This window comes from Enoplosus armatus, chromosome 16 (genome assembly GCF_043641665.1).
Source record: "Enoplosus armatus isolate fEnoArm2 chromosome 16, fEnoArm2.hap1, whole genome shotgun sequence".
Taxonomy (NCBI): domain Eukaryota; kingdom Metazoa; phylum Chordata; class Actinopteri; order Centrarchiformes; family Enoplosidae; genus Enoplosus; species Enoplosus armatus.
Genome location: NC_092195.1, coordinates 17,340,376 through 17,368,165, shown reverse-complemented (window position 1 = coordinate 17,368,165; position 27,790 = coordinate 17,340,376). Strand labels below are relative to the sequence as shown.

At 41.7% G+C, this 27,790-nt stretch overlaps 4 protein-coding genes across 8 annotated transcripts; 2 read left to right on the top strand and 2 right to left on the bottom strand.

Moving 5' to 3' along the window:
- Positions 1 to 202: 202 nt before the first annotated feature.
- srsf4 (serine and arginine rich splicing factor 4) lies at positions 203 to 5,713 on the bottom strand. Of its 5 annotated transcripts, none has more exons than XM_070921268.1 (7): positions 5,578 to 5,713; positions 4,441 to 4,580; positions 4,053 to 4,097; positions 2,337 to 2,443; positions 1,789 to 2,003; positions 1,568 to 1,645; positions 203 to 1,107 (listed from the first exon to the last, which is right to left on the bottom strand). In XM_070921268.1, exons 1-7 carry the CDS (start codon positions 5,682 to 5,684, stop codon positions 618 to 620), a joined length of 1,182 nt encoding a protein of 393 aa, XP_070777369.1. In that variant the 5' UTR covers positions 5,685 to 5,713; the 3' UTR covers positions 203 to 617. The 5 variants fall into 5 exon arrangements, with proteins under 5 accessions (XP_070777369.1, XP_070777372.1, XP_070777371.1 ...); XM_070921271.1 differs by lacking the exon at positions 4,053 to 4,097 and having other exon boundaries at positions 203 to 760; positions 902 to 1,107; XM_070921270.1 differs by lacking the exon at positions 4,053 to 4,097.
- A 2,619-nt stretch (positions 5,714 to 8,332) lies between these two features.
- Positions 8,333 to 10,451, top strand: xkr8.3 (XK related 8, tandem duplicate 3). Its single transcript, XM_070921353.1, has 3 exons — positions 8,333 to 8,658; positions 9,309 to 9,496; positions 9,700 to 10,451. Exons 1-3 carry the CDS (start codon positions 8,333 to 8,335, stop codon positions 10,449 to 10,451), a joined length of 1,266 nt encoding a protein of 421 aa, XP_070777454.1.
- A 1,563-nt stretch (positions 10,452 to 12,014) lies between these two features.
- Positions 12,015 to 15,686, top strand: LOC139298651 (XK-related protein 8-like). Its single transcript, XM_070921352.1, has 3 exons — positions 12,015 to 12,310; positions 12,996 to 13,204; positions 13,863 to 15,686. Exons 1-3 carry the CDS (start codon positions 12,015 to 12,017, stop codon positions 14,618 to 14,620), a joined length of 1,263 nt encoding a protein of 420 aa, XP_070777453.1. The 3' UTR covers positions 14,621 to 15,686.
- Positions 15,687 to 19,465: 3,779 nt separating this feature from the next.
- eya3 (EYA transcriptional coactivator and phosphatase 3) lies at positions 19,466 to 26,971 on the bottom strand. The gene is made up of 18 exons (XM_070921351.1): positions 26,914 to 26,971; positions 25,951 to 26,000; positions 25,636 to 25,730; positions 25,468 to 25,548; positions 25,306 to 25,360; positions 24,461 to 24,570; positions 24,061 to 24,198; positions 23,791 to 23,876; positions 23,260 to 23,431; positions 22,891 to 23,030; positions 22,563 to 22,646; positions 22,372 to 22,461; positions 21,699 to 21,757; positions 21,397 to 21,557; positions 20,697 to 20,811; positions 20,301 to 20,422; positions 20,084 to 20,184; positions 19,466 to 19,581 (listed from the first exon to the last, which is right to left on the bottom strand). Exons 1-18 carry the CDS (start codon positions 26,968 to 26,970, stop codon positions 19,501 to 19,503), a joined length of 1,797 nt encoding a protein of 598 aa, XP_070777452.1. The 5' UTR covers position 26,971; the 3' UTR covers positions 19,466 to 19,500.
- Positions 26,972 to 27,790: the final 819 nt, after the last annotated feature.

The window sequence follows — 27,790 nt, the reverse complement described above, 5'->3', positions numbered from 1 at the left end:
TATCAACATTTAGAAACATTTATCAGAATACACTATTCCAGTTTGTGTATACAGACAAAAGGAAAGCAAACCTCTGAGAAATTTGCTCCCAACTGTTCCACAGAAGTACTCTAATATCATGCCGAACTTTAAAATCAATACCAACCTCAATGACTTTGAATCTGTTACAATATTAAACAAAAAACCCAAAACCAATGACAAATGCAGAACAGGCGTTTTTTTTATTTGAAATAAAATGATACAAGGATTTCACAAAAAGGTGAGGAGATGTTACAACATATTCCCACCCAGCATTTTGACAACAGTATGCTTCTACATTTGATTAAAAAAAGGCTAAGACACATACCATCATTTAAACTTATAAAACTGAGTTTGCACCCTGTTATTTTACAAACACCTCCATACAAGACAGCTCTAATGAAAAAATATGTAGAGTAAAAGTCAAATGAAATGGAGAAGCGTGTGCATAAAAGACATTGAGCAAGAGTGCCTGGTATTCTACAGCTACTTATCAAAAACAGGAGGCGGGGGTAGTGTTGAGGGGCCTGGGGAATGTAACTGGAGGACAGGGGGCGACACTGGGGTAAGGGCTCATGACAAACAGTCCAAAATCTGAACTAAGAGCGGGAACGGGAGCGAGAACGAGACTGGGAGCGGGATTTGGAGCGGGACTCTGAACGGGAGGCGGATCGGGAGTGGGAGCGGGCTTTGGCAGGTGAGGGGGAACGGGATTTGGACTTGGACTTTGATTTAGACCTGGCTCTGGATTTGGATTCAACAGGGGAGCGTGAACGGGAGCGAGAGCCCCTCTCAGGCTCGCCTCCCTCGTCGTCGCTCTTGGGCGGCTCGCGGCCCTTTGAGCCTGATTTCCTAGAGCGATCCTTAATTCCTGATCTAGAACGAGACCGGGAGCAAGAGCGAGATCTGGACCTGGAATCGTCCTTCTTGCTCTTCTTCCCGTCTTTCTTATTCTTTTTGCTTTTGGGGCTGCGACTCCTGCTGCGGTCCTTGTTCTTCTGAGCACCGTTGCTGCGCTCTTCTTCCTCCTTCTTGCTCTTGACCTTATTCTTCTTGCTACGAGATCGGCTGCGGGAACGGGAAGCAGCTCTGTGGACAAAACCGGAGACCAGAACTTAGTGTTGGTTTATTCCTTGCTGTGCTCAACTTGTCCACACTGGACTTTACTCTTTACGCTACTACATTCTGACATCTGCCATGTCTTTATGACAAGATGAAATATCAGTGCACAGAGAGAGAGAGATCAGCCCAGATCCACTGTGGCAAAACAACAGCTGTGAATATTCACTGGCTATAGGCTACACGTACACCAGTGCACTTTCCTGGACTTGGGAACACCGTGCCAATATCTTAAAGCTTAAAATATAAGGTGACCCATGTAGCATGCAGCAGCTTTTGGGAGATAGTCTGCACGAAAACATGCACCCCCATATGGATCAGTTACTTGTTCAACAGCTTCTACAAGTTAGTTTACTCTTACTGTTTACTGGCGGCTCAATTCACCACCGAAATAACATTTAGCATAATCTCCCCTCTTTCGGTTTCTTACCTGGAGTGGGAGCGACTGCGGCTGCTGCTCTCACTACGGCTGCGGCTCTTGCGAGACCTGCGGCTCCTGGAGCGGGACCTGAGAAAACACATAGAAACAGTTAGCAACAGTCACGCTGCATGTGGACATTCTGTGCTGTGCGGCTAAACTTCCTTATGCTTATATTTATAAACACATCAACATGCATCAGGGAGTCACGTAAAACTACAGTCATGTCTCACCTGGAGCGGCTGCGACTGCGAGAATAAGAGCGTCTGCGTTTGGCTCCAGGGCGGTCCTCAATGAGCCGGATCTTTCTACCGTTCACTTCTGTGCCGTCAAGCTTCTCCAGAGCCCTCTTCATGTCCGAGTAGAGCCTGAACTCTATCACCCCCTCATTCCTCCGGCCCTTGTGGGTGTCAGCGTAAGTCACCTCCCCTGCCTGCCTCATGTAGTCCTTTAGAGAAACGGAAACACACATGCCGGTCAGAGGGAAAAATAGTGACTTAATTGATACGCTCATGAAAAATCTAAGACATGAGACAATCTCAAAGGGAAAAAGGGCAGTAGCACTTGGCAGCGTGCAGTTATTATCTTCTACTATTCCTCTCAAATCTTCCATCAATCTTGTGAAACTGGTCTGACAGTTCTGATGCATTGTATTTCTAAATTTAAAAGTTCTCAAGAACCAGACAAATGATAACACTGGTGTACTACTTAAAAGGCTGTACATTACTTCCTTAACACGTAAAACAGTTATGCAAGAAGAAGAAATAAAAACAATACATACCTTCAAGTCCTGCCAGCTGCAGCGGCTGGAAAGATTCTCAACAATGAGCCGATAATCTGTCCTTATCGGTGGACCATATCTGTCTCTTCCCCAGCGCCCATATCCACCTTTTAAGGTAACAAGGAAAGGACAGAAAAAATGAGGACCAAAAAGAAACAGAGATGGTGCATTTATACTAAACTCCAAGCTACACACTAAAATATGTCAATATTCACTTGGGAAAAGGAAACAAAGAAGGGGAAAAGCAAAAAGGTGAAAAAAAGACTTACAAAAAGAAAATAAAACAAAATTCATTAAACCAAATCATTTCTTTCTATAAAATATTTATAAATATTTATGTAAAAGCCTAAACCTATGTAATACAACTATAACTTATTTAATTTTGGTAAAATTTCAACAGGCCTATTTTCTAAATAAATAAAAACTCAAATTCAAAAAAACTTAACTGATCGTGGCAGTACTTACGGTGAACTAAAGTTTCTAAGCTATCCTATCTAAAAACATTTCACTGTTACAAAACATGTTCTTTTTTCAGGCACCTATAAGAGCTGAACCCACATCTGTTCCTAACCCCATGGCATCCTCACCACCCGGCCTGGGCCTAATGGGAAAAGCGGTCTTCATTCACAATGGCTCCCTTTTTTGGTCTGCCCAGGGGCCCAGAATGGTCAAACCACACTCTTGGAAAGGGGGGACACCATGGCCAGCAATAGGGGCAGGCAGTCAGCAAAGGACTCTTTCAATTAAAACATTGAGGTTCTTTGTTAAATCTTTACCTTTAAATTGACAATCATTTTTAATAAAATAAAAAACTGACTATGACATCAATAGATTACAAGATATTTGACAATCAAATAGTTATTTTACATTATTCAGATTAAGACATTTATATCCTTTCCATCAGTAAGCCATTTCCCCATCACATATACACATGTAACTGCATTTTCAATCCATGATATGGAAATCCAGGATATTTTCCCAAGTCATTGGTGGCTCTGGTGCACACAAATTTAATCATGTTATGTACTGATGATCTCCTCCCACGCCTATTGTTCAGTTGGCAAGAAACTGTTAAGTGCTGCAGGTACACCGTCTGCCAACTTATTTGCAAGACAATATAAAACTAAATTGCAGCTCTGGAGTGCCCTATCCAGAAACTGAGACATGCCTATATGTTAAACAGGCCATTGAAAACCTGGAGGACTTATTGAGACCAGAACAACAGCAAAACCTGATGGAATTAAGATGGAGGGTGTGAATGGGTGTGTGCGACTCAAAGACAATAAATAACTGAAATGAAAACAACTGAGTTTAATGTTGCGCAAGTTAACTTCCCAAAAGGAGGATAGACTCTGTTTAGTCATCAGGAATAGAGATTAAGTACCAGCAGAGCTGGGCGATACTGACCAAAATTAAATTACATTTTTACTTATTTCTACAAGACTATTTTAACGCTATTGTTGTAGCCTGGTTCCAGACCTCTTAGTTGCTGCCCACCTCCATGTTTTCAGAAATTCAGCAGATACTGATATTTAAAAAAGGTATTAAAATATCCCATCACCTTTTTGATGCATTTTTTAAGCACTGCATATGAAACACTGTTTTGCATTGTAAGGTCATTCTGTGATGAGCACCCAAACCTCATGTATCATTGCTATATTTAGAAACACATCAATATGCATCAGGAAGTCATGTATAATTACAGTGATGTCTCACCTGAAGCGTCTGCGACTGCGGGATTATAAGCGTCTGCGTTTGGCTCTTTAGGAAAAGACAAATGTTTTTGCTATATCACAGTATTTCAATAACAAAAATCAATATATTGTCCTATATCACAACATCACCCAGCTCAAGGTACCATCTATAGCACAAAAAATGTTCCTGAAAAGTATCAGGCACAGTCAATCCACCTTTATCAGAGTGTCACCCCTACAATTTATATTACGAATACTAGGATATAAATTGAATGCACATCAGCCACCAAGGACAAGCTTAAAATTTTGCCCCTTTGAAATTTAGATTAATGGTCCCCTGTAATGAATGAAATCCCCCATCAATGACATTATTCATGTGAAATAATTACAATACTCTATTGAACACTTACTTCTGCCACCATAACCTCCATCGCGACGGGGTCCCTTGGTGTGCTCCACAATGACCCTTTCCCCACACAACTCCTTGCCGTTCAAGTCATACACAGCATCATCTGCATCACGGGGGTCATCAAATTCAACAAACCCATACCTTTGCAAAAGAAGAGAACATGTTAACAGAGTTTCAACAAAAATAGTGGGTTCGCACAAACTGGTCAAACACAATAGCCAGGAAGGACAAATGTTGGCCCCTGCCATGTCACACATCCTAAGAGAGATATTCTAAAGCAGCGGTCCCCGTTTCAGTGCTGTTGACTAAAAGGTACTGACTAATCTATAGATCCCAGATGAAACGCTGCACCTTCAAGTCAAATTAATGCAACTAAAGCTGCTGTAAAACTACCCCTGACCCAATCTTAATAACAAGACAGACACGATACTTGAAGATGTCCACCATGAGCTTTTTCTGGGAGTGATGGACATTTTAACGAGCAAACGTTTAATCGAGAAAATAAGTCAGATTATTCGACAAATAAATCATCTTTTGTAGCCCTACATACAGATAAAGGAACTACTTAATAAGACACAAGATCCTGCATTGTGTAAAAACGAAGTAACCTCTACATCTAAATGTAGAAGCTAACCGGAAGATAGCATTAACAGGAAGGTTGTGTATGTAACCGAAACTGTTTGGTTTTGCAATTGCTATTTACAACAACAAGTCATGCACGATTATAGTAAATTCACTCTAACGTTAGACACGGGTGAGCCTAAACTTGCACTAGCTGATTATTAGCTTGCAATACACACAGCGGCCTGTGACATTGCCACGTCTAACATTAGCTAGCTAGTTCACCGTGGTCGAGATAGCGCGAACACGGCGAGGCGAACAAACACGGACCTTAAAGGTTACTTTAGTATTGCAACAAGAAGATAAACACTTTAGCAAAACTAAGACATCGCTGTAGATCACATTTCGACGATTTTCGTTTGTAAATATTAAAACTACTGACCGCAAGCTAGCTAGCATTAGCAGGCCGCGCCTGCTGCGATCACCTAGGCCCTGGCCGCACGTTATCCTCACGGTGCGGCCTGTGCAGACATTAACTTCAACAACATCGGAAATCGACAAAGAGCCTCAACGTTACCCATTTTTTAAGTCGACTTCGAGTATCTTTCCGTAGCCTTTGAAGAACCTCTCCACGTCCTTTTCTCGAGCTCTGTAGCTCAGCCTTCCGATATACACCCTCGACATCTTGTTAGCTTGTGTGTGCTACTGAAATGCGGAACGAGCACACAGAGGAGGCGCGAGGCTGCAAAGATACATACACGCGCTTCTTTGATACAATAGGTCGCGGCCACAGGGGGCGTGTCCTCTATGGTGACGTGTTCTTTTGGCCTGAGTTTAGTCTCTCAGGTAGCCCCATTGTTTCCAGGCAAATTATCTATCTGCCTATCAGCTATCAGTGCTGCCACGATTATTCGATCAACAGAAAATGAATAGCGAACAATTTGTATAATCGATTAACAGTTTTAAGTCATTTATTATGCAACAAACATCTTAAAATGACTGTATTTCTCCTCCCCGAAATGACTGGTTTTAGCTTCTCAAATTTGATTTGATTAAAATTTGTATTATCATCATTAATTTAATAGGTTTGGGCCTTGGACCATTGTTTGGACAAAACAAATCATTTGAAGACATCATCTTGGGGTCTGGGAATCTGTGATGGGGTCTAAACAATTAATCAATCATGAAAATAATCATTAGTTACACCCCTACGCTCTACCTATCTATCAATGTTAATATTAAGATGATATTTAAATGGGGCCAATAAAGAGTTATTTGTTAATCAGATTTTTTTTTTTTATCAATTCCATATGTAGAATATGTTGTGTTTCTTCCTAGCTCCCATTCAATGGACATCTCAGGAAATCTGTCCACCGACAACCATAATCAGAATCAGAATCAGAATCAGAAACTGTTTATTGCCAAGTAACATACATTACAAGGAATTTGCTGTGGTCTGAAGGTGCTATTGTTTTGATAACAAATAAGTAGAATATAAAAGCTAAAATAACAATAAGAATAAAAATAAGATAAGATAAATAACAACAGTGCAGTGACCAGAATAAAGTAAAGTAAAGTGTCCAGATAAAGTGTCCAGTAGGGGGTGGGTGCGTTAATGTAACGCAGTGGGGACAGGGGTGATGTACGTTAATATAACGTATAGCTTGTATAGCTTGTGGTAGTGTTCGGGGGGGGGGTGTCAGTGAGAGTTTGTCAGGTTGACTGCAGAGGGGAAGAAACTGTTTTTGTGGCGGGAGGTTTTGGTCCTGATGGACCGCAGCCTCCTGCCAGAGGGGAGGGGGTCGAACAGATGGTGTCCGGGGTGGGAGGGGTCAGCAGCGATCTTCCTGGCTCTCCTCAGGGTCCTGGAGGAGTACAGGTCCTGAAGAGATGGGAGGTTGCAGCCGATCACCCTCTCTGCAGAGCGGATGATACGCTGCAGTCTGCGTCTGTCCTTGGTGGAGGCAGCAGCGTACCAGACGGTGATGGAGGAGGTGAGGATGGACTCTATGATGGCAGTGTAGAAGTGAACCAGCATTGTTTGTGGCAGGTTAAACTTCCTCAGCTGCCTCAGGAAGTACATCCTCTGTTGGGCTTTCTTGATGAGGGAGCTGATGTTCAGCTCCCACCGGAGGTCCTGGCTGATGATGGAGCCCAGGAAACGGAAGGACTCCACAGTGTCCACTGGAGAGTCACACAGGGTGATGGGGGCGGGTGGGGCTGCGCTCTTCCTAAAGTCAACAACCATCTCCACTGTCTTTGAAGCGTTAAGCTCCAGGTTGTTGCTGTTGCACCAGGTCACCAGGTGGTCAATCTCCCACCTGTAGGCAGACTCATCCTCTCCAGAGATGAGTCCGATGAGGGTGGTGTCGTCCGCGAACTTCAGGAGCTTGACGGACTGGTGACTGGAGGTGCAGCTGTTGGTGTACAGGGAGAAGAGTAGAGGAGAAAGAACGCAGCCTTGAGGGGAGCCGGTGCTGATCGTCCGCGAGTCTGAGACGGACCTCTACTAACAACCCGGTTGACAACTGATAATTTCAGGGTAGTGAAACAGTGAAAGAAGCTCATAAATTGGGCCGGCAGTCTACTAGTAGTTTCTTGACTGTCTTTGAATCAGATCTTGTTGACAGCCACCTGTCATATTTTTGACATCAACATCAATGTATTACCCCCATTAGGACTGCAACTAACAATTCAGCAAATATTCACGTTCACATCAACTAATCAATTAATTGACTAGTCATTTCAGCTCTTAAACCCAAAGTAATTCAGTTTATAGTCCAACAAGTCAAAGAAAACCAGTAAGTGGTCACTTTTGAGAGGCTGGAATCAGGACTTTTGTTGGTATTTTTCAAGAAAAAAAAGTCTGAAATGATTAGATGATTTTCTGAATTGTTTATGAAACGTTAATCGACTAATCGTCTCAGGTGGACTTTCGAACATGCAGTGCGTGGTCTTTAAAAGTTAAAACCTTTACATCCCGGATTTTGCGACTTGTCGCTACACGTATGAGCCGCGGTGGGCGGGGCTAACAACTACACAGCCTGCGATCATTACAAACACACCAGCTGCTCTCCTGTGTGGCAGTTATTTTCTACCTTTGAGGTCAACACTTTTCCTCTACAAGTCATGCCTGTTTTAACAGTCCTCCTCGGAGTGAGTTCACTTTGTTGCTCAAATGTGAAAGCGTAGGAAACTTTTTGTCCTTCAATGGGGTGAAGAATGTGAAGGCGCTTTGGGAGGGAAATAACGGTACGCGACGTTAGCCTAATGTTAGCTTACCAGCAACAGGTCGGTTGGTTGGTGAGTTAATTGACTCGGGTAAAACGGCTATGGAGCGCGCGACTTTTTCAAAGTATTCCTGGATAGACTTCGTCTTCTCTGTGATCGGAGTCTGCACCTTCTTGGTAGACTGGGGGTCGGACGTGTGGGTGGCCACCGAGTTTTACTGCCGCGGGGACTTTTTCTGGTTCGGGGTGCTGGTCGGCCTCATGGTCCTGTCGTCTGTCGTGGTCCAGATGTTCAGCTGGTTCTGGCTCAAGTATGACCGAGAGCTGCCGGGGTTCAGTGCACAGACCGGAGGAGGAACCGTGCTCTTCGGGGACCAAGTGAAGCTCTCCTGCCTGTTACATGTGCTGCAGCTGGGTTTCCTTTGCAGGTAGACCAGACATTGTGTAAATGTTAGTAAACTCATTATATCATGAAAACAAGGCAGCTAATCACTTGGTTGGTTGGTCAATCCTCAAAGTAACTGTTTAAATTCATATTCTTGAGCTGTGCTGATGGAATTAAACAGCCTAAAGTTAGACAGATTTAATTGGGACTGTAAATGTCAATCTGACTGTATGAGGAGGGTGTTTCAACAACAGCTTGCATGAAATCAAACGCCCAGCCTGTGTGATGCAAACACACTTTAGTCTTGAAATAATGCTCTGTAGTGATAAAGGCACAAGACCTTTTGCTGCAGGAGTGTCTCTCTTGTACCTTTTTATATAGAGAAAAAAAATGGATATTCCTTCAGAGCAGTTCAGGCAAGCAAACAGTTAATAACACATTTGTCAGGTGCTATGACCCATGAATGTAAATTTTGGGTGTGGCAACTAATAAATCCAGTATCTCAGAGAGAACTGAATGCTTAAAATGCACAAATAATTAGTTAATGAGGTGTGGAGTAGCTCAAAATAACACTTAGTCATCATGACAGATTGCCTCTATTCACCCATAACAGTGTATGTTGATCATTGCTGCCATTTTCTCACAATCTGTGTGTCATGTAACAGCCCTTCTCTGACATATTCATCCATGTAGGCACATCTCTGCCATACGGCAAGGCTTCCGGGTTTGGTGGCGGAAACAGGAAGGGTCAGAGTACGCTGTTTACCTGACCCATGACCTCAGCATGCTCCGGCTTATCGAGACTTTCTGTGAGAGTGCTCCTCAGCTCACCCTGATGATCTATGTCATGCTGCGCACAAACAAGGCCAGGACGGTTCAGTGTGAGTTCTCATTAGTTCCAGCCCACAAGAAAAGCAAACCTCTACAATTGAGGACAGTGTTTCATGTGTGAAATAAAGATAGCTGCACAGTTGAGGTTGTAAGAGCACATTAACTGGGTTGTGGTAAGTCAACAAACACCACAAATGTACGTTGTTTTCACTTCTTGGTTGCTGCACTGATGGTTAAACTTCTGTCTTTGCAGTTGTGAGCATCGCTGCATCAACCACTTCCATAGCCTGGATGGTGGTGGATTACCACCGCTCCCTGCGCTCCTTCCTCCCTGACAAGGCCAAGCAGGGCTGGTGTTCCTCTGTAATCTACTTCCTCTGGAACCTGCTGCTAATCGCCCCACGTGTGGCGGCCCTCGCCCTCTTCTCCTCTGTCCTGCCCGGGTACATCGCTGTCCATTTTCTGATGCTGTGGTTTGTCTTCGTGTTTTGGGTGTGGCGACAGAGGACAGACTTCATGGACAGCGTCAGTGGGGAGTGGCTCTACCGGGCCACCGTAGGGCTCATTTGGTACTTCAGCTGGTTTAATGTAGCAGAGGGTCAGACCAGAGGCAGGAGCATCATCTACCACTCCTTCGTCACCACTGATGGAGGAATCCTGCTGGCGACCTGGTGGTGTTACAGGGACCCTGTCCAGACTGAGTCATATGCCCTTGCTCTGCTCATCACTCTACCTTTCACCTACCTCCTGGGGCTGCTCTTTAAAGCCCTTTACTACTGCTGCTTCCACCCCAAGCTGTGGAGGCCCCCTGTGAGGGACCCAGGACTGCCAAATGATCTGCCTGATGCAGAAGTGTCCTTTAGAGTCTTTTCCTTCCAGGACGGCACCCTGTCCTCCCAGCTTCTCAACAAACGGATGGCCTGCCATGCTACTCATTTTTACTCAGAGCAAGGACTCATTGGAAACATTGATAGCACAAATAGAGCGGAGTCGTCACATCTTTGATGTCTGTGTACTAGCGATAAGTGTTACGTTCTGTGGTAGTGATAGGATGCAACAATCTCTCTCTAGACTGTCTCCGATTTGTGTTGCAGTTTCACCAGATGCTCATTATACTTTATCCAAAATATAGTGATGTAGTAGATTCAACGAAAATAACTTTCAGAAATGTCTGACAAGTCTCGACTGTATTGAAACCGGGGTAATTTGATAAACTAACAAAGTGTTAGTTTTATTTGATCATTTTTCTACAAAGCAAATTGTTATTTTTTACTCATGGACTAAAATTGTACATGTTTTCAATACATAACATATAACCACATGGGTTTGTTGTTGCAGTTGCTTGTTGCTGTTGCTTGTATTTCCAAAATACAAACTTACAGGAATTAGGATTTGTAAGCCCAATAGTTCTGACAATTTTCTCAATTTATGTAGTTAATCTCGAAATTTAAATCAATTTGCCAAAAATGACCAAGATTGGATTTCTGAGGTTTTCGCATGACAACAAGTTGTGTGTTTTGTTACAGCCGCTACTACTGGAATCTATTGAAGGACTTTGAATGTAGATGTAACAATAAGCTCTCCTTTTATAATTTCTATGTTCTGTTTCTGTGTGAAACAACTATTTTAGACCACTTGACAGGGTGCTAGTTTTTTTTATCAAGATGATATGTGATGGTGTTAAACGAGTTCTATTTCTTTACATGTCAAGTAAGAATTGTTAGTGCATATTTAACAACAGATGACATCACTGTGGGTGTTTCTTTGCTCATCCAGTGTTTGTTTAGCTTGTTTAAATGTTATGTGTGCCAAACGTGTCTGTTTACTTTGGTATCATTGAAAATGATCAAAGCACCCGTTTCTCTGTGTGGTGAGTAAAATGGTGCTACACTTCAGCAATCTGCATTATTATTACAGAGCATGTGTTACTTAAATCTTTTTCAGATGTTCTAAAAGTTCAAGTTTGGTTCTCTGTGTTATTTTCACATGTTAAACCTCTTTCAGTTCATTGTTCATTTTTTTTTCGTGGATATGCTTTTTCATCACATTCTCTGCTGAAACCAAAAGTCAAAGTCACTGCTGGTTGTTAATCTTTTACCTCATTTGCCATGTGCAATCATTAAAGTGCAAACTTTGCTGTATTATCTGTTGTGTTTTTCTGTTGCATAGATGGTTGAGGATGAAGACTGCAAACAGTATCTGATTTGCATGATGATTTTACAGCTCTGTTTCTTTTTTTTTGTTTGTTTTTTTTCACAGTAAAGCAACTATTCAAAAATGAGAATACTATAGAGTTTAATTGTTAAAGTGGCAGCTTTCAACATGAGTTGTATGTATGTAATGTGGTTATGGTACAGTATGCCTTTAAGATGTCACACAATCCAGAAGGAGGGTCAGTTGGTAGGAGGGGTTACACTATTTAAACACTGAACTTTGGCTCTTTGCTTACTTTCGGTTGTCCTGCTTGTCTGAAGTTAGCGTCGTGCAGACAGCTCTGTACTAAAGTATGTAGCCGCACTAGAAGCAGGCAGTCAAAGGAAATATGTGTGACTCAGTTTGACAGGCACTATGGGTGTGTTCAAGTACTCCCGGTTGGACTTCCTCTTAACTTGCGTGGGTCTGGTGTTCTTGCTGGCCGACATAGTGCTGGATATACTTGCTGTAGTAACTTTCTACCAGGAAAAGGACTACGTGAGCCTCTGTATCCTGATCCTGTTTCTCCTGGGCTCGTCTGTTCTTGTGCAGGCCTTCAGCTGGCTCTGGTACAGCTACGAGGACTTTCGGAGGCAGACCAAGGTGGAGAAAAGCCTGAGTCCGACCCAGCTCAAGCTTCTCCATGTGCTCCAGCTGGGAATCTACCTCAGGTTGTATAAGCTTTGTATACTATAATAATCTTGGTGTTTTCAGAGAGCCTCAGGCTGTTTTTCTTTCTGTTGTACTCTCTAGTTATGTGTGAAAAGCTGGGTGTAAACTATCAGTCAGTAAAATTATGTTGTTTTAGTTTCGTTTCTTTATAATGTGTGGCTCTTTGACTGTTCATGAAAAGATCTCCTTTTACGGGAAATGCAAAATAAGTAAATTAATGCTTAATGCAACAATTGTGCAACGCTATCATACCACACTGTCGCACCATCAGTCCACTTCATCATGCCTGGGAATTTCCGGGAAGTCTGCCGGATGAAGTCATCAAGGGAAATATCACAGCACAACATCTGTTTAATTTCCTCACAATACACAGAGTATTGTAACATGTAACAGTAGCCTTTGTGTGTGTGTAGGAGTCATTTTGTTCACGTGGAGGCATTTTTATGACTGTAATGAATAGTAGAAACATGATTTATACCACAGTTTCCTGTGAAGAAAATCTGATTTTGGAGCACTTTGTTGAACTGGTTTCCTGGCTCCTTTTCATTCATTCCTTATGTTAACACTGCCAAAGTAATCCGAATGAGTCTCAAGACTCAATTGGTTTAACTGGTTATAATGTTTAATATGTGGCCACAATAGTTTTAACTGTGTGTTCTCTGTCCCACAACTTTGTCCTCTCAGGCATGCAGGTGTGGTGGAGATGTCTGTTCGCAGCTTCTTTGGCTTTACAGCGTACCTTAACGCAGAGGGTTTGGTGGAGGGTTTGGCAGTGTACATGAGCCATGACCTCAGCATGCTGCGGCTCATGGAGACGTTTTCAGAGAGCGCCCCTCAGCTCGTCCTCATGCTCACCATCTTCCTGCGGCGCCGCGAGCTCAGTCCTGTGACAGGTGCAGTGCGTTACTCGTGTCTCAAGAGTTTCTTCATGTAGATTTGGGGCAGAATTGTGAGTCATGAGTGACTGTAGAGCTCAAGAATTATTGAATAATGATGTTATACTGTTGACACTCTGAAAGGGGCGATTCAGTCTGCAAGTACTTTTGCTTTTAAAACTTTAAGTACGTTTGCTGATAATACTTTTACTGGTAATGTGTTGTATACTTTAGTATCTTTTACAGTATCTTGGGTATTCTGGATAATTTTTTCACAAAAGAAACAGTGGAAAAAGTCTTCTCAAACAGGTCAGTAATAACAGAAGTAAATAAGTAAGTGACCCGATTATTATGTCACAATGAACTGACCCTGATTTCCCAAAGTTGAAAGCAAACTTCATGCAATATCCTCTTTTATTGTGCCATTGCAGCGCAGTTGTAGGTTACTCTGTAATCTCTTTGCAATACTAAATCAAAAATTTACTGAAGTGAAAGTATATTTTTACTGCTCCCAAAAACAGTGCTGCAAATGCGGCGACACTGTTAATGAGACTACATGAAGTATCTTTTACAGTACTTCTCAGGTTGATTTGCACTAAGTTCTGGGCCTCATTCATTCATTCATTCTTCTTTAGTTGAAGCTTCTCTCATGATGACGTCTTTTCCTCCTCCTCAGTGTTGAAGGCCGTCGGGTCAGCCTCAGCCATCGCCTTCAGTGTGACCATGTACCACCGCTCCCTGCGCACCTTCCTGCCCAACAAGGCGAAGCAGCAGATTATCTCGTCGGCGGTCTACTTTCTCTGGAACCTGTTTCTCATCTCGTCTCGCATCACAGCCCTCGCCCTCTTCGCCTCCGTGCTGCCCTGCTTCATCTTCACCCACTTCTTTTGCTCTTGGATTGTTTTATTCTTCTTCGCCTGGCGATCCAAGACTGACTTCATGGACAGCCCTTGCGGAGAATGGCTGTACCGAGCCACTGTAGGCCTCATTTGGTATTTCGACTGGTTCAATGTGGTCAAGGGGAGGACGAGGTACAGGACTCTGCTCTATCATTTGTACATACTGGCTGATATTTCCCTCCTCTGCAGTTTGTGGTGCTGGAAGATGAGCACAGAAATGCAACTCTTGTATGCTATAGTCTTTGCTGTCATTGTTGTTTTATTTTACATCTTTGGTCTCTTCTTTAAAATGATATATTATAAGTGCTACCATCCAAACCTTGCCAAAGAGGAGCTGGAAGCGAACACCACTGACAGGACCCAAACTGGACAGGGACCTACTAGGTTAAACTTTATTATTGGAGATGAGACGGACTTTGCTATGTCTTCATCAGACGTAGACGTTTCAGATCGTAGCTTCCCCCGTCCACCAGCATCCAACTTCCCACACTACAATAAAAGAATGAGGAAGTTGGCCGAGAACTTCTACTCCTGACCTGCATCACTTGACATCCACCAGATACGGAGGTTAACACGACACTGAGTCATGCAGACTAATTAACGGGGTTGCGTGGGAACGAGGACTGTGATCTGCTCCCCGATTATCCACAACCTCATGAGAGATGACTCGGGTTGAAGTCATTGCTGTGTTCTCGTAATCACTTTCTTCCTCGGTGCTGCTCTGTACCAAAGCACATGAAGCTGCCAATCAACCGTTGTCCTTTTTTAAAGGATAGGTTCACACTTTTGTCAAGTCTGGCTTAAAAAGGACACTCGCATGCACACGTGTACAGTGGAATACTTCTTCGTCGCTGTAATTGTTCCTCTTGCTCGTATTGGCTGTGAAGAGATCCATTATTTCTATTTCAGTGTAAGAAAAATGGGACAAAACCAACAGTCCTTCTGTGCAAAAATGCATTTAAGTTAAGGAACTGTACGAAATGTAATGGTTCATTTTTAAAAAAAAAAAGAAAGGCCCTCCTCAGCTTTCTCAAAATTTACGTCCCTTGTCTAAGAAAGAAAAAAAGCTGCAACACCCTCCCCTCTAATTCCTCAAAATAACAGCATCGAAATGGCATCGTTACGCTGGCGAAACACGGGGTGGATTTTGTTGTGAAGCAGTCACAATAAATGCGATGTACTTGTCATCGCAATAAAGATACGGTCACAGTACAAGTCTGTCGACGCATATTTCCCGCTTCGCCGAGTTCAATTTTAGCTGACATTTAAATGGCAAAATGAATAGATGTCTTTGGCCTGTATGGAACGATTTTTAGCGACCAACAACTCTTTCAATGTACATGTGGAGTCTTAGATCTGCCTTCTTCCACAATAACAGCATTATTTGTCAAGAACCTGACTTTGTAAATGTTTTAAAGATTATATTTATACTAGATATTTTTCTCTACTATGTAATTGTATTTTTTAAAAACTTTTTTTAACTGAGTTGTTTTGTATGTCTTTGTTAGTAAATCCCATGGCTTTAGTTTTAATTGGGTGGAGTTTTTGTTCGTTCCATGGGGCTGCCTATTATTAAATAATAAACAAACTACAGTCTGAAACTTTTTAAAATTTATTTACACTGTATTGAGTGTCTTAGGTACACAGGAAAACCTTACAGGACTGTGTCGAGGTCCCAAACAGCTACTGAGGGGAAAATAGTGATTATTGTAATTAAATTAGCATCGATTATTATGATAGTGTACAGTTTACAGGATCACATTCAGGCTCTCTACATGACCCTATGTGGCCTCACAGGTCCTTGAAAATGAGATGAAAAACATAAAAAAAAAAACAGCAACCCAACAGCATTTTAAAAATAACAGTATTTGGCATTGGAAAGAAAAAGAGGACACAGAAGAATATAGCCCCTTAAACATTACATGGTCATTATTTTTGACAGCCATGGTATACTTCAAAACAGACATGACATGCAGACAACGTAAAGAAATGAACAGAAAACACATTCAAGAAAAAAAATGCAAAGATTGTATATGGTCTCAAATGTGTCAGGACTGAGTACGACACCGAACAATCAAAAGCACACCTTGTTAAACCTGCCTTTCACTTGAGTAATACCATGTGTTATAGCTTGTGATTGTCTCTAAGCGATGCTAAGCGTTTCACAGCAACAATTTAAACGCAATCTCCTTTTCAAAAGGAAGCAAAAATCTAATACAAAGCAGACATTATTATGAACATGAAAGTACTGTCACTCCAAATTCAGATATATATCTTGAAAAACTTTGACAGCAAAGTAACTGTTAGCCATCTTAAGCCCTTCACTAAGATTGTTTTCTTTAAACACTGAGCAATCTACATGAACACCCCCCCCCCCCCCAAAATGGATATATAGTTTTCTAGAAGGAGACCTTTCAAATACAGTGCAGACAGGACAATCAAATCAAAAAAACTCTAGTAACAAAAGTCTCAACAGCACTTAAAAAAAAAAAGTATTGAGTTAAAAAAAAAAGGTAAGATAACACTTTGGATAATATAACAATGCAGTGATAAATGTATCAAACAAAAATCTTATTTCCCTTTGAGATTATGCATACAGATGATGGTGCAATGCACAGTCACGCAAGATGCACAAATTACACAGAACTACACATTCTTAACGGTCAAGCTGCATGTGTGTAAATACGTTATCTTCAGGCTCAGTATTGTTCAGTTGTAATCTCACACAGACGGGGTGGGTCGACCCCTCCTGCTGTTCTCACCGTCTACAAATGAAAAATCCCTTTTAAACACACAGTTATTGAGCAAAGTAGAAATGTATTGCACGGTCATCAAGGATGTGGGTTGTCACGCGGCTGTGATGAAAATCCAAAAGCTGTACGTAATTCTGAGGCTGCCGTTGTCTGAAGCAACTAATAATGTCCAAGTTTTAACTAGAGCTGAAGCAATTCATTTGTATTTAAATGTATTTTTAAGCAAAAGAGCCAAAAATCTACTTGTTTTGATGTGAATATTTGCCGTTTTTCCCTCCTCTATGATAGTTAATAGAATATCTTTAAGTTTTGGACTGTAGGTCGGACAGTCAAAGATTAATCTGCTGTTTATTGTCTCAATCATTTGAGCTGCTCATAATTTCCCCAGACGTCTTCAAAATGTTTGTTTTGACCGAACAACAGTCCAAAACAAAAAGATATTCAGTTTACGCTCATATAAGCCAAAGAAAAACAGCAAATCCTTTCATTTGAGAAGCTGGAACCAGCAAATTCTTGAAAAATGGCTAAAATGATTATCAAATGGCGATTCATTTATTTATTTATTTTTAATTGACTAATAGATTAATTGGCTAATCGTTTCAAATTTAACTAACTAATATGATGACTGTCAGCTAAATCAAATTTAACGTCTTTGGAAACAAATTTCCTTTTTGGTAAATGACCATTTTGACATTCAGTCGCATTAATAAAGCAATTCTGATTTTGTAGCAACAACATGACAACACGTAAGAGTAATAAAATGTAATTCTACTACTAACACATCATTTTTCTTTGCCTATGTTTTATCTGTTTTGTGTATATTGATCTCCTCCCACAATTCATCAGTCTGGCAGACTAAAACTGTTTGTCTAACAATTCACTAAGAGAACAGGAAACATTTAAATTAAACCTCTTAAGAGATTATGATCCTCCTGACAATGTGTAAGCTGAGTCAGAGGCTTGGATGGATTATTAGACAATGGGCATCTGGGGACAGACGTATCAAAGACATGTAGTGGAGTTTCCATCCAAATGTAGCACAAATTTTAACCAAATTTCCAGAAAACCTGTCAAATGAAATGCCAACTAATGTGCATTTACACTCACTACCGTTTTGTGAATATTAGGAGTTGAGCGCATGGAGATAAACAGCTGGTGGCGCTAAAACAGCCCTGTTTTTATCTTTGTGTAAAGTATTTTTCTAATAGTTTATAGAGCTTTTTCCTCAACCAATAAAGGAACGCTTAATCCTTCCTTCAAATTCACCAAATTTGTAGATACGAGCAGCGTGTCCCAAATCCATACTACACACTAACTCGAAGCAGGTTTTTAGTATATAGCGTTGTTAGTGTTCACACTATAAAAGTATACTAAAACCAGACATTATGCAGACTAAAGACGGAAATGAAGGAGCTGAAGAAAGTTGTGGTTGGTGAAACTAGAAAGATCTTAGAAAGAAAAATGTGTTCAAGATTTAATACTTGTTTTGGTTTTCCATTTGTCAAGTTGTTGGTATACAAAAAAAAAGGATCTACATACGTAACCACATGAAACTGTTAAAAACACTATACTTAAACGGTTAGTATGAAGTATGGATTTGGGACACAGCCATGGTTTTCATCATTGTGCTATACAAGAACCTGCTCATTGCCTCACTAATACTACGCAGACTTCTGGGCCAGGAAACATATTAAGCCAAGTGCAACTCTACTGGCAAACTCCAGAGTCATTGCTTAAATTGATCAGTATTTGGTTTATGTTCAGTGCAACCTGCTCTGCTCACCACCTTTCATGTTACTGAGTCATACTGTGTTGTACAGAGAGGCCAGTTCAGGTTTGTCAGAGGTTTGTCAGAGGTTTGACCGGAGCCTCGGACTCTCAGCACATGCTCACCGACCACAGATCACACATACTAGATGTGAAAAGGACCACGAGTCTGCTGTTGCAACACAGTGGTTTGGTCAGGTCAGGAGGGGAGGTCACGATCTAGTACCTTCTGTTAAATAGTTGAATGGTTACATGGGAGGCAAATCAAAAAGTAAGAATGGGATTATTTGATATTCAATGACTGTCAGTAACTTGGTGATTTGCTTTCAAGTCTTTGAATGAGTGCAAAACAACCCAGAAAGAAAACAAATGAGCTTTGACATTATTCTTTCAATTACACAGAGCCTAAATAAAAAGCCACAACAACCCCAGAAGAGAGTGCCAATACACTACAATGGCCCTTTGGTTGTTTAAATCCAGGAAGAGAAATAAAAAGTATAGGTTTTCGCCACAGGAGATTCTGATACTTAAAAGAAAATGAAAGAAAGAGGAGGAAAAAAAATGGATGTCTTCCCTTCTGTGTCCAAATCAGTGCCAGTTTCAGCCGGTAAGAGGTTAGCTGCCGTAGAGGAGGGAGTGCTGGGCGCGAGGAACCTTAATTCAGCCGAATGATGCATCCAGTCTGTTTCTCACCGTCAGCTCCGACCCAAAGTCCACCTCAGTACTTTACCATCACACATCACCTTGACTCATTAGTCGTCAGTGATAGGTGTTTCTAGTATGCGAGTGTGTATCGTTGGGGGTTTTGGAGGATTTTCTCGCACAATGTCACTCCACAAACCAAACAAGACGACGACATTTTCCCTTTAGTGCGAGACATTCAATGCCGCCTCCTTTACAAGAAGTCCAGTTCCAGCGCTTGGTGCAGGGACACGAGGTCGCCGTGAGTAGAGATCCGCCAGAAAGGCATGTTGTGCTACAGAGAGAGACAGACGTGAGCAAACAGTGCGTCAGAAACAAACACCAAATGTAGTCAAGCTCGATTATCAGGCTGGATTTCCATCTCACTTATTTGAAAAAACAAATCTGAGATGAAGGCGGCGATTCACAAGACTGGAACCAGGCTAGTAAAACGGGCACAGCAGACTCAGATCGCTGCAGTATGAAACATATGTAACGTAAAGCTGGTCAACAGGTTCCAGCTCCAGGCTGTCTATTTATTAATTTTTTTAATTCTTAGTGTGTGTTAGTGTTTACTCTATAATTTATTACGTACGCTGACATTTGGAGCTCTTTTGTCTGATGTGAACGCCTCTTAAACAAACAAAGCTACAGACACAGAGACTGTTATAGACATATAATTGCCTGCAGTGTAGTTTTTGACAAAATTCTGAGGACACGCCAAATACAAACGGCCTAAAGACTAACACGCAAAAGAAGGCAGGGGCAAAGAGACATGAAGACTTTAAAAAGTTTACCTGTTTTGCTGCAAACTCCTCATCTCGACCATCACCTATCACCACATAAGTCACTTTCTTCCCAAAGCGAGAGACGATCCTCTCAAAGCAACTCTCTTTACCTGCAGGAAAATAATATATTACCTTGTGCACCACATACTTAGCACAGAACCACAAAAGCAGCATCTTATCATAACGTCCTCCTCCGTCACAATAGAAGAAGTTGTTTCATATGTACCTATTTTTGTGGCACTGTAGATGTTCTCGATGGGGAAGACGTCTCCCAGGCCGTAGAGCAGCACTTTTGCCAGAGCTGGAACCAGCTGAGTGGTGGTGACCAACACATTCATACACTTCCCCCTGTTAGTGGAATATCACACACACACACACACACACGATGAAAGACAATAAAAAGCTATAATATCAGAGCATCACCTTCTGAATAAGCATTGCCTTTTAAAACTCAACTCATATTAATTTGGGTTACTAAACAAAGCCATTCATTCATTGTGTAATTATTCACAATGAATGAAGTATGGCGTGTGACAAATGACAGCCAGTGAGGTGCACAGTAGTGCACTACTAACGCTGCTGCAGAGTACAACCATAAAAGATTTGTGGAAAATGCTCAGACCTGGACTGGATGAGCAGCAGAGACTTGAGCGCGGTGCTGAGCCATGCGTCTGTAACGTTCTCGATCTCAGACTGAAGCCGTAGAAGCAGCTCCCTCTTCATAGGACTCAACAGGCCTGAAACAGACATGTTTTGGATGTGCAGTAAGTCAACAACCTCAGTACTCCGAGATGTATTACCTCCATCAGCGTATCAGGAAAAACATTCATTTTATGGTTTCCAAATGTCTGAAGTGATGCACTTTCTGAATGTCTTGTGGTTGATGGTGACACCCAAAAACATAATTCCACAGTCGAATATTTAAAAGGCAAAAGGTAGCAGACACACACACACAGTTCTTCAACACAAACATGCACAGAGCTCTGTTTATTTTGGCCACTGGGCCAAAACATTACCTTGTTTGTTTGACGCAGCCAGAATAAATTGGGGGAAAGTCAGATCTGTGTGTTTCCTTCATCATTTTGCCTTCTGGATATTGGACTGTGGAACTAATTGTACTGTGATCCAACATGTTGGAAATCAAATGGCTGTAAGCGCTCAGGCCATTTAAAGCACGATACACAAGAGTCGAGGTGGAGGAAGAAGAATTTCTGAACCCTGTCAACTGAGTTTAAGTCTTTTAATTTTAACTACAGAAGGTTTCCAAGTGGCACTGTTATATTCTTTAGAAAAAGACAGATTTATTATTGATGCAAACTCACCTCCAACATTCCCTTTATAGCTATTGTAGATCTCTTTTAGCCGGCGGTAGCGAAAGGCCAGTTTCCGCATCCACTCCACCCCTCCCTGGACTCCCGTGGTGGTTCCTGACGCCCCTCCTCCACTGGGACCATTAAAGCCATCCGCCAAGAAGTTGTAGTTACTAAAGTAAGGAGAAACCCTTTAAGTGATTAGTTTAGATGACAGAAAAAAAATCTGCTTCTCAGTCATGATGTTGGAGAGTGTAATGAGGCCAATGTGTGTCTGTATAGTAAGTAGTAGTAAAGGACAGACTATAACACACCTCAGTTCTTGTCCATTGTCGTCGGAGGCAACATCCTCAACATGGACTTGATCACATTCCTTAAAGAAAACAAAAAGAAAAACGTTTATTTTTTCTTTTTTGAGATGAGACAATGACAGCAGCCTCTTCAGCTGCCATTTCAGAAATCAGAATCCGAATCAGAAATACTTTATTGATCCCCGGGGGGAAATTGTACAGTACCGGTGCTCCCATTCAAGAGTAAAACATAGCATAATTTAGAAGTAAAAGTATGTACAAAAAGTATGTACAAAATATAAAAATAAGAAATAGAAAATAAAAAATATACACATTTACAGTATCTAAGTGAACAATGAAGTAGAAAATATATACAATAACAATGTATATTTGATTGAGTTTTAAATCACCCGTGACTGGAAGGAGCACCTCTGGTTGGTGAATGCGAATACGTTTTCTATTAAAAGTAGTTTAACTGGTTTTGACAGTCCAATGCGTCTCCACCATTTTCTGACTAACTTCTGTGCATGAATTTCTCCAGAACTCGAGCTTGATAAGAGAACAGGATATTCAAAAAAATTGATTTGGGAAAATAAGAGGGGTTTTCTTATTAATCATGGTTAATACCAGCTGCTGTGACCGAACAAAAACTCCTTTCCTGCCATGGCTTCACCGGTCTGAATGTATCTCACTGTACCTCCAGGTCATTGAAGAAAAGGTGAGTGTCTGCCAGCTCAAAGATCAGCTCCTCCATCTGCAAGCCCAGGTTCAGCACCGTTGCTGGGTCCTGAACAAACACAAGAAGTCTTCAATAAACTGAAACAGATGTTGTATATGTTTATGTTCACTTTGTATACTCAAATATTTTGCTTATTTATAGACACAAACCTTGCCAAACTTCTGTGCGTAGGATCCAGTGAGCAGTGAGTGGAATATAATAATGGTCTCATCCAGATCCCACAGAAAAATGCGCTAAAACAGCAGGGAGGAATAATATTACACTTTGTATTCTAAAAAAACATTTAATCTACTTCTTTTATGTTTTTAAATTTACAGGAAAAAATATTTACAACCAACTGCTATCAACAGTAGTTAGTCCTTACATCAGTTAGAGGGACCATGTGATTCATTCCAGACAACATGAGTTTAGCTTTGTCTCAAGAATGCTGCTCAGTTTGTTTGTGTGCAATGACAAGTCAACTGCTGACTCGGTTACCTCCAGGTCACTCTCAGTAGGTGGGGAGTTGTCACACTTCTTGCCCTTCCCTTTGGCTTTTCCAACAGAGTTCCTTCGTCCAACATCGTCCTGATCACTGGCTCCATCGGGGAGAGCCACACTTGTTGGAAGGGCAGCATCTTAGTACAAGAAAGTCCGAGATTAGTATCTGAATAATACATTTCTTCTGTCATGTCTCAAACTTGTACAAGGATTACAAATTCTATATATTAGTGCAGTGAATGCTGCAGAACAGTGCTGACAAGAAATAAATATATATATAAATAGTCAATGTGATAACATGGTGCTTTTGAAACAGCCACCTCTAACGTTAAATGAAAAGAATATAAATCAAAGTACTGAAAACACCTCTGGGAGGCAGTCCAGCTGAGGCGGCCTGCTCCGACTTCACAGCTGAATATCCGGCCACACCGGCGCCGTGGTCATCGCTGTTGGGCAGCCCGGCAGGCACGTAGCTGGGAGGCAGAGCGTAGTACTGAGAGAACTGACTCTGTCCCAGAGAGTTGTAGCTGCTAAACTCCTGGAGGAATTAAAAACAAAACAACTGTAATCAACAGGAGAAGGGTGGTGGAAAAAGAGCCACATGGGGCAGTCTGACAAACATCATGCAGAAATAATCTCCACCTTCCAAGATCTTCTCATATCATTTATAATAACTGTGATGAAGTTAGGTTGAAATACATGTTTGAAATTAATCATTTTAATCTAATTTCTTTTGCTATCTTGATTATTTTAAAAGATGGAATACACTCTGGGGATTCTTGTGTGCCACAACTTATCTTATGTTGCACTGATCAACAGGAGAATGCAGGACAATTAACAGACAATTAAGAGACTTTTATTCTTAATTTCTCTGAGGAACACTAACATACTCCTTACCTGGTGGGCCACTGTGGTGGAGGTTGTGGTGGCAGCCGTAGCTGAAGGGATGCTGGAATACACACTGGATGTTGTGAAGCTTGAGCCTAGAGACAGAAAGAGCTTGACTAAAAACAGTGCCAGAGGAAAATAAAAAGTATTTCTACGCAGTATTTGAAGTGAGAGGAAAACAGAGCTGTGCCACTGTAGGTTCTTCTTTATTTTTGAGCGCTTCTCATATTTGCAGTGTGACAGCGTTATCTTGTGAGACAGAGTGAGGTTGCAGCTTGCCTTGGCTGGGGTATGAGTAGTGCAGATGGCCTGGCTGGGTTGAGGTATATGCGGTGCTGAAGCTGAGAAACCCAGGCTGGCCACCAGAGGGCGCCTCAGGCAGCCCTGTCTCTGTTTTAATGCCTGGCCACATAGCACCTGAAGATGAAAGAGAGCAATGGAAGCAGAGAATGAAAGTGGCAGCGAGAGGAGTGGGACACTGAAGACGGGGCAAAGTTAAGAAACCAGGTCCTTCAGTCAAGATGTGGACTTTGTGTTTAAGCAGAGATCAAAAGCAAATTGATTCCACAGCGCCAAAGCATAGTAAGGCCTCTTAAGCAAAGTAACAAAGGTGTGTTGCTGGGTTTTTAGTGAGCAGACAGTGTTAAAATAGGCTGTTAGAGTAGCAGCGGGGACTAACCAAACGGCGGGAGGCCGTAGGTCTGGCCAGTCTGGGGGAAGGCTGAGTACACAGTGGACTGGGCCAGAGGAGGAAAAGCCACCTGGCTGGTGTACGACGTCACTGCTGGGCTGAAAGAAAGAGAGAACAAGAGAAATCAGTACCTGCATCAAAACTAGAGATCTAATGTTAGGGATCAAGGCTATGTTTTAAGTGTTATCAGATTTGTGCATAAAACTCAGTTGACACCCAAGCTTTTCCCGAACACAAAAACAACATTTAACCCCATTTTTCCTCAATGTTACGTTTCCTTTTTAGTCACATATTTATACCTGCTCGTAGGAATAAGTTGCAAAAAAAGCAAACATTTTAAACGCACTTCATGTAGCAGTTAATTCAGTCTAAATCTGCAGCTATATTGGGCTGAGGCAACATCACATGTAAAGGTGTTGCTTACAAATGGGGCCTGGATGACACTGAGGAACATTGGAATAGTATATGGGAAAGTTAGCCCAAGACCATCTGCAGACTTGAGGGCTACTCTCAGTCTTCAGCAGCACTTTGTGTCAATGATGCCTTATACTTGGGATGTTTTGTTGTCAAACTTGGCTGCCTACAGAGAACTGAGCGTAGTCTAAATTTTAAAGTGGAAAGTGTTGTTTCTGTGCAGACATTGTCTCCAACAAAGACAATTGTGCACGTACAGTAGAGCAGGAAAACTAGATTACAGCTGCACTTGCATGCATGGCAGTCAAGTGGTTGCACACGGGGACACTAGACGTCACATTTCATGTTCTTAAATCTGTGTAAAAGTCGAACACGATAAATGATAAGATATTGCCATTTGTTCCATGCGGTGTACTCACTTGCTTCCTTGATAAACCTGTTGGGTGTATTCAGATGTGGCTGTTGTGTCTGTGGCTGTCAAAAAGAAAACATGGCTTCAGTTTGACATAGAAGCGCAGCATTCGTCTTTTCAGACCTTCACAGTGCATTGTTTACAACTGATACTGTGTTTCTGTTCGTACCAGAATGAGCATATGCATTCATGGAGCCATCGCACGCTTGAGGTGCTGCCCCTCCGTCTGCGTCCGACTGTTCCTGATCACCTGTAATCAAACGCAAATCCTTTTTCAGTTATATCTTAATATATTTTTCCAGGAACATTTCTGAGTGCTGTTGCATTTTCTACCAACCTGGATCAAGTTGGGCTGTAGACAGGGCAGAGTAAGAGCTTTCCTGCTGTGATGAACCTAACACAGCAGCTGGACTCCCATCGTCACCTAAATTACTGGAAGAGCACAAAGAATCCATTAGAATTAAAGGATCTCTGCTGCCAGTTAGTTAAGACAATCACATAAAAAACAAGTCACGGTGGAAATGTCTTTCTTTAATAGACAGTCTATTCAAAAGTCAACATTTGTTCTTTGTGGTTTTCCATCAGAATGTTTAAGCAGCGATTTAAATGATTTAAAAGATTAGAAATAGATCTAAAATCACTGAAGACCAACCTTGGCTCTTTCTCCAGTCCACCGTCTATCTCAAGCTTGGCCTTCTTTGTCTGAAGAAGTTTATAGAAAAGGTTTTTTCATCATAACTCTATTTTCAGGATTGTGATATGCATCTTTTTTTCCTCAATATTGTAACCAATAAAACCAGCTGAAAATAAAGTCAAGCCACGGTCATAAATACTGACTGAAAGGTGAATACAAAAACGACTCAAATAGTATTTTCAAACACAAGTCCTTCAGAGTTTTGCGTTTAAGTATTTCATGATGCAGAAAGCATATTTGCTCTGTAGCATTAAATACAAAATAATACTTGAAACAGAACTAAATATTGTTGATACACAGTGTCACAATACTACAATATACTATGCTGTGAAAAAGAATGTACACAAGTGTTTGCACAGATTGGTAAACAACTGGTAAACAATCAATACCAATTTAAAGCTTTTTAATCTATAATATATGAATTTCATTAAGAACTTGTTCAGTCTGTAAAATGTAAGAAATTTATTTCACAAATTACAAGATGTTTAAAAGTGCTCATTTTGGCTGAAAAATGTCAAATGACAACAACGATCAGAACTGTCATCAATCAGTTAGTCAGCTACAGCAGTACAGTGAACATACATATACATATTCAACTATGCTCATGTTTTCTTCCTTTGATCCTTCACCCTAAAATCCACTGAAATCCACCATCAACTTTGCTAAAAAAGAAAATTTAGCACAACTGAAACCTGCAGAAACAACATGAGATCTGAGAATGCAAAAGATAAGAAAATATTTGGATGAACCTCATGATACAATAAAAGCATGCATGTTTAATTTACCTGAAATGTACGACTTAACATAAAGATTAGACACAAAGATTTAGCGTCACAGAAAACAATGTACAGTTTTGTAAACGCAGTTATTTAAGCAAACATTTCCCCCTGTGCGCTGTGGTGTCCTTGTGGGTAGACTCACCGGCAGCTCAGGCAGCTCCTGCGAGTCATCCATCTCTGCAGCAGAGCGACCCGACATGTCTGCATGCACAGCCTACTCTCGGTACCTGGAAAGCGTGTCCGGACCCTGCTTTACACAACCACAGGAGCAAAAACACATGGGCAAAGAATAAATGGCCGGGGGCTTTGCCTTATGTAGTTTCCCAATGCGTGACTCTCCCCTCCCCTTGTTCCATATGCGCTCATCGATGCATCCCTCTCCTGCCATTATCGTGGGGGTCATCAGCAGGGAGGTGGCGGCCATGGAGGAAGTGGGGCACCCTGGTCTAATCTCCAGCACGAGACCTGCAGGTGAGGCACGTGTGGCACTGATGTTGCCCAGTCCCCACCACGCTTGTGTTTACTGTGGGATTAAGGAAGCGTGCCACCTTACATGTGACCTAACCTTCATTCAACGAAAACATATTCTCCAGAAGCATTAGGTGCTCAGGTGCAAGCTGTCGTATCAATAGATGCCCAGAGGGGATAAGATCTAACCTCATTTTGTCCACTGCTCGCTCAACTGGCCTTTCCCCCACGGCTGGACAGACGGAACATCTATCTAACTGACATAATATAGACACAGAAAGGGAAAATAGGTCAGACCGTAAATTTAAAACCGCACGAATGTGTCAGGCAGCTGTTAACGGTGCACGTTCTGAATCAAAAGCGTGCCGCCTGATAGGACTGGGCCATTGGGCCATTGAACCATATGTCAGCTTATGCAAGATTTACATAAGTGACCTCAAAAAAGTATTACATTTGAAGGAAAATAAGGCCACTGGATGATGTACTGATGAGAAATTAACCCACATACTTTTGACCATTTCGAATCTATACATTCAGCTGCACTGCCCCCG

What these genes read in the sequence shown, in the direction of transcription:
- LOC139298651 (XM_070921352.1), top strand. Translation starts at nt 12,015, where the DNA reads ATGGGTGTGTTCAAGTACTCCCGGTTGGACTTCCTCTTAACTTGCGTG. An exon ending in CAGCTGGGAATCTACCTCAG is followed by an intron (nt 12,311 to 12,995) that starts GTTGTATAAGCT and finishes TTGTCCTCTCAG; the next exon opens with GCATGCAGGTGTGGTGGAGA. An exon ending in CGAGCTCAGTCCTGTGACAG is followed by an intron (nt 13,205 to 13,862) that starts GTGCAGTGCGTT and finishes CCTCCTCCTCAG; the next exon opens with TGTTGAAGGCCGTCGGGTCA.
- srsf4 (XM_070921268.1), bottom strand. Translation starts at nt 5,684, where the DNA reads ATGTCGAGGGTGTATATCGGAAGGCTGAGCTACAGAGCTCGAGAAAAG. An exon ending in GAAGTCGACTTAAAAAATGG is followed by an intron (nt 4,581 to 5,577) that starts GTAACGTTGAGG and finishes TCTTTTGCAAAG; the next exon opens with GTATGGGTTTGTTGAATTTG. An exon ending in CGCAGTCGCAGACGCTTCAG is followed by an intron (nt 2,444 to 4,052) that starts GTGAGACATCAC and finishes TTACCTTAAAAG; the next exon opens with GTGGATATGGGCGCTGGGGA.
- eya3 (XM_070921351.1), bottom strand. Translation starts at nt 26,970, where the DNA reads ATGTCGGGTCGCTCTGCTGCAGAGATGGATGACTCGCAGGAGCTGCCT. An exon ending in ACGCACAGAAGTTTGGCAAG is followed by an intron (nt 22,462 to 22,562) that starts GTTTGTGTCTAT and finishes GTGTTTGTTCAG; the next exon opens with GACCCAGCAACGGTGCTGAA. An exon ending in CTGCTGCTCATCCAGTCCAG is followed by an intron (nt 20,423 to 20,696) that starts GTCTGAGCATTT and finishes TTCCACTAACAG; the next exon opens with GGGGAAGTGTATGAATGTGT.
- xkr8.3 (XM_070921353.1), top strand. Translation starts at nt 8,333, where the DNA reads ATGGAGCGCGCGACTTTTTCAAAGTATTCCTGGATAGACTTCGTCTTC. An exon ending in CAGCTGGGTTTCCTTTGCAG is followed by an intron (nt 8,659 to 9,308) that starts GTAGACCAGACA and finishes TCATCCATGTAG; the next exon opens with GCACATCTCTGCCATACGGC. An exon ending in CAAGGCCAGGACGGTTCAGT is followed by an intron (nt 9,497 to 9,699) that starts GTGAGTTCTCAT and finishes CTGTCTTTGCAG; the next exon opens with TTGTGAGCATCGCTGCATCA.